We start from the raw sequence: 5,579 nt of genomic DNA, 5'->3' as shown, positions 1-5,579 counted from the left end.
TGAGTTAGGGGACATTCAGACTCTACAGTACGAACTAAGACATGAAGAAAAGAAATACATTCCTAAACATTTAGTAGCTTCCCTCTTATATGTGTTGCGCGCTACACACCCATAAAAAAATTTTGCCCGACGCAATTTTGCAGATACCCTAGGACCATGAATCGGGCTATGATACCAAGTTTGTCACGACCAAGACGGGACCCTGGCCTCAATGGGCTTTACGATCGTGGAGGCCCGAGAAATCTCTTTTTAACTAGCAATGACAAATAGAATTCATATAGTACATAAATACGGAAAACAAAATAGAAACATGGTCATCTTCGTATTTCAAACAAAGTAATACTGAAATAAGTTCATAAAGATTCCAAAACATCTAACACCAGTCTATGAAATCTCTATCAATACAGGAAACAATATCTGTTTTGAAAAATTAGGATAAGGCCCCCAATCGGACCATGAACTAAAACCAAATAAAATCATCACATGGACAAGACCTTCTGAAATAAGGGAGGCTCACTAACTCCAAACGTCTAACAATGATCTACTTCTTAGAGGGACCCCAGGACTGTGCCTTAGATCTTGAAATATAGGGGGTTAATACAAATGTACTGGTAGGAAGAGCAATCAAAAATAATGTAGTGTTTATACTACATAAGTGAGAGCGTTTCATAAAATAATTTAGCAAACAGTACGTGAAAAGAACATAGGCATACTCTTATGAGCATCAAGATAGAGTAGGGTGCTCGGGGTATGTAATGACTGTGGAGTTTTTGTTCACTTCGCTCGTACGTGTCCTCAATATGGGATGACTGAGCCTTCAATTTTGACTGCACAGCAGATCAGGTTAGTACCACCGTTAGGTAAGGGTGATGCGCAGAGTCATGGGGATGGTCCCTAAGGTTCTAGAGGTAGTCGGATAGTCACCCAGTCCAGTAGTAGATAGGGTCATTTGTATATTATACCAGATAGTTTTGAGGATGAGGCTTCGAATGTTGTGATCACAAGTATGGTTTTTGTATGCCATCAGCCAGTTTATGCTTTGATTGGTACCGATTCCACATTTTCATATATTTTTGATAATTTTGCATCGCGATTGGGTTCATGTTCAGAGTTATTACTTGTTCCATTGCATATAGCTATCCCTCTAGGTGATTTTTTAGTAGTGGATTGGGTATATAGATCGTGTTTGGTGATTGTTCGGGAGTTTGGTACTCAGGTTGATCTGATTGTCTTATATATGGTAGATTTTGATGTGATTACATACATGGATTGGTTATCTACTTGTCATGCAGTCTTGGATTGTTTTGCTAAGACGTTATTTTAGTCTTTCCGGCGTACCCCAATTGTGTGGCAGGGTTCTGTTAGTCGCATCTCGATGGGAATTATTTTTACATTTCGTCTAGGAAACTGATATTGAGGGGTTGTGAGTCATTTAATGCTTATGTTTGGGATGTCGGTGTTAAGAGTCTATCGCGTAACTCCATCCCAATGGTTTGCGAGTTTCCTGATGTATTTTCGACCGAATTACCTGGCCTTCCTCTCGAGCTTGATATGCGCGCCCAGTATCCCTACCTGTTTGAGCCCTCAGGTATTTTTTATCCTTTACTTCTGCGGACGAAAGTCCTTTTAGTAGTGGATGTTGTAATGACCCTCACAGTCATTTTTCATGTTTTCATATAGGAAGAGCTTTTCTATAATCGCCCCACGTTATTACTGATAGTTCGGTTTCCAGGCGGTTCATTTCACAATTTTAGTAATATCTAATCTATTGTGGAATATTTGATTTAAATTGTCATTTGGTAAAAATATAATTTAGTACCCTTCTAAAATATTTCGATACTGGTAAAATTCTTTAAGTGATTATATATTTATATTACTTTATAATAGATTTTTATAGTCCATTAATATTTTATGCGGAGATAGTTAATCTTGCAATGTTAAAATATTATTATTATATAATACAAATTTTATTAAAAATAATTTTCTATTAATTATGGTATATTTAAAATATTATAATTATTTTTTCATGAACCTATGCAATACCCGAATATATATATATATATATATATATATATATATATATAATGAGATTAAATTTATTAATTGATATGCACATGTGACATATGTCACATTAGGTGTACAAGTCCATGTCCACGTGGGGTTAAGGAAAGTGTACAGCAATTGTGTAACTTTGATGTATATATCTTTATAGTCTTTACTAAAATTTATAAGTTATGAGAACATTTTCAAACATCTTCTGCCACATTTTACATTTTATAGAAATGTTTGGCATTTGCCATGTTAAAGTGCAATATTCTTCCTTCTATATTATACAATCAACTTTTCAAATCACATAGTAAATATTTTGGATTGCTAGATATGTGTATCCAAACTTAGGTCTAGTGATATTATTCGGAAGATTCGTGAAAAGATATTTTAGTTTTGATGTCTAGGTAGGCTAGGTTTATCCTACCTTTATGTTGAGTTTATTTACTGAAATTGTGTAATATTATGGTAGTTCGAGATAAGTACTTGTAATTGCATATCGTTTGATATACAAATATACAAATATATATATATATATATATAGCAATCGGGGAAGCCCGTCTCAGTTGCAACAAACAAGTCCTAGAAAGTAAAAGAAACATAATTTTTTCTTCTCAAATAGTTACGAACATCTATCTTTAACTAAGATGGCTAAAAACTGAAGCATAATGGAAGCAAAGCATCCATATTGGGCAATATCAACTAGCTGAGTTGAAGTACATCACTTTAAGATCTGGTTATAAATTAGTATAGTTTTGGGGAAGTGTGAAATGCAGAAAACTCCTATTTGAGAAGCCTTAATTTAAACGATAAATTATTTGGTGTCGGAAGCCATGGAATTAAAATAATTAGGAGACGAAAGTAAAATGCCAACGCAAATTAAGCCAGCTTACATGAAGGGAATTGTCTAGAATAGTAAATTTCAATGATCAAACTAATGCAACAACAATAATAACATACCCAGTATAGTACTCCCACAAGGGGTGGGAGTGGGGTGGGATAAAGTGCACACAGTCCATACCACTACCCCATATGAAGTAGAGAGGTTGTCTTTGATAGACCCATCTCAGCTCGGAACAGATAAAAGTATAACAAAAAAAAAATAACATAAAAACAAACTCAAACAGATGATGAAATTACTACCAAAAAGGGAAGTTTCACCTAGGTGCATAACATGCTATTGCATCTTTTGTTAGAACCAAACAAGTAAATACACGTTATTGCATCTTTTGTGAAAACCAAACAAGGAAATGTCCTTCAAGAAGATGCAACATGCTAAAACAGTTCAGGTTCTATATTTTCTAGGGGGTGCTAAAAATTAAAATGACGAACTTGGAAAAGATAAGGTCAACTTGAAATGTTCAGAAGATTACACACCTTAAATAATCTATAATTTGAAAGAAGACAACTTAGAAAATAGAAATATACAACTTTTCTAATAGTTGAAGATCTACACTTTGCTGGCAACAATCAAAACTGAAGATGCCATCAATTCTATGTATTTCTCTATCCACAATGCACATTTAATGTATAAAAATGGCTATAACAGAGTTTCTCTTGTTCATACTAACACCACTACTTCAGGAATCTCCGGGCAACTCCTTGACTTCCGAAGATTACAGAACTTATGAGACTTCATTCTCTAATGAAGGTATCGAGAGGCAAAGAAAGTTATCAACTTTATTTTCCTGCTTGTAACTTCAATTTTAATACCCAGAAACATTTTGAATAGGAAAAAGATATAATTGGAAAACTACACCAAGTGTTCTATGCAATAGAATTTAGTAGGACTTTGAGGGGAAATCGTGTTGGCCAGGTTAGGTTAAAATAACTTCCGCTTGAGAACACCAAATTCAACTATTGCTTTAATAAGCACAATGACCGCTAATAATAAAAAATTAGGAGGATACTGGAGTAATAAAAAAGTTAGGAGAGGACTTACTTTTAATGTATTGAGGCATCTTCCATCATGACAACACCAAAATCAAAAAATGCGCGTGAAGGACCTCCATCTAGTAACACCCAAGCATAACCTTCCTATCAAGTGAAATCAGAGAGTCGGAACTGGACTATTGGAATCATAATAGAAAACTTCATGAGAATGAAGTTGTGAGATTTTACCAGAGATGCCTTAAAATACTTTTCACTACAACGTCTCTAAGGATGTCATCAATCAGCACACAAAATTATTAACGACCTAAAAAATAAAAATTTAGTGAATAAAGTAATCACAGAAAGGTCCAACTTTTAGACCAGGCATTGAAAGAGAATATGCAATCCCTTTATCATTTCCTTCCTATATTCAGGGATACAAAGGAGGAGAAGGGACTAGGGAGTAGAATGTGGAGTGAATGTGTTACCCTATCAAATTGTGGAAGCATAGTTTCCAGTCGTGCACCTTCAACAACACCATGATATAATTTAAATATGAATGGTTCTCTCATGTCCCAAAACACAACTCTAGCTCCTAGAAATCACACAAGAATAATTTCGCATAAAAATTTGTAAAAGATCTAAAAAAAGCATTATTTGCCTTCAAAACTCAGAAAACAAATTATACACTCTGATAAAATTTAACATTGAATAATTGGTAAAAAGGCACAAAACACTTATTAATACGATAAAAGAAAATGGGGAAAAGACATTAAAGAGCTTTAGAGGATACCAAGAACGTCTATCTAGAAAGCTAGGAATTACACCGTCATATCTATCAAGAGATGTAAATATATTGTTCCACATTGTATACTAAGTGTAATTTAACTACCACTAAATCAAAGCAGGGTAGTTCCCTTACCCACTAACTCATAAGTTCTCTTAACATCAGCAACAATATCAAGGATGCAGTCTAAGATGGCAATAAAAAGCTCATCAACTGACTCACTACACATTTTCAAAAACCCATTTGAAGTCCATTGAGAATCCTCATCAGCTGTAAAGGTAACAAGAATGGACATAAGTAAAATAACTATTCAAAGGTAGATAATCTTTAGATAATTCCTCACCCCAGCCTATGTAGAGACTGCCCACCCCACCCTGCATAGAAGTAAACCCATCCCACTCCATACCTACCCCACCCCATTATCGTTCCTAATAGTATGCACATAACTTATGACCTTACCCTACTTTGTGAAGGTAGAGAAATGATAATTGACCATCCACAAATTGATAAATTTCATTGCAAATTACCTAGTTGTACAAATTAAAAAAAGACAGATTTTGAATAGAGAACAGGAAGAATAAGCGAACCATCAAGCAATAAAATAAATTTTGAACAATTTTGGAAGAAAAAAGGCAACTAAATAGAATAGAAAGCATACCTCGAATTCGCGTTTGAGAGAGATGAACAGAGATTAGGGGAAATTGATCTGCAATAACCCAGGAAGAAGACACAACAGTGAAAAATAAAACCTTCCTACAATTGGCAAAGCTGGGCATCCGATCTCTCACAAGCTCATTGTGCATCTGCAAATTGCGTATAATTCTATGCCCTATTGATGCTATAGGGTTAAAATTAGCAACCAGGACTGTTCAAG

The 5,579-nt window shown here is 34.7% G+C and overlaps 1 protein-coding gene across 9 annotated transcripts in view; it reads right to left on the bottom strand.

Annotated features, from left to right (window-relative positions):
• Positions 1–5,563, bottom strand: part of LOC107848176 — a 14,658-nt gene extending 9,095 nt beyond the window's left edge. Inside the window, exons 1-4 of one of the 9 annotated variants that reach the window (XR_007049534.1) lie at positions 5,364–5,563; positions 4,841–4,975; positions 4,168–4,243; positions 3,989–4,083 (exon numbers count right to left, since the gene is read on the bottom strand). Coding sequence is in view for 4 of the 9 variants with exons in the window: in XM_047402938.1 (XP_047258894.1) it covers positions 4,031–4,083; positions 4,841–4,975; positions 5,364–5,508 (333 nt within the window). In the remaining 5 variants the exon portion in view is untranslated. Of the gene's footprint in view, positions 1–3,358; positions 4,084–4,167; positions 4,244–4,406; positions 4,514–4,840; positions 4,976–5,363 lie in introns of those variants that run through there. The other 8 variants (XR_001667874.2, XM_047402940.1, XM_047402939.1 and 5 more) reach the window with 8 other exon arrangements.
• Positions 5,564–5,579: the final 16 nt, after the last annotated feature.

Source organism: Capsicum annuum, unplaced genomic scaffold, assembly GCF_002878395.1.
Source record: "Capsicum annuum cultivar UCD-10X-F1 unplaced genomic scaffold, UCD10Xv1.1 ctg3094, whole genome shotgun sequence".
Lineage (NCBI taxonomy): Eukaryota > Viridiplantae > Streptophyta > Magnoliopsida > Solanales > Solanaceae > Capsicum > Capsicum annuum.
This window is presented reverse-complemented; position numbering and strand designations above follow the sequence as displayed.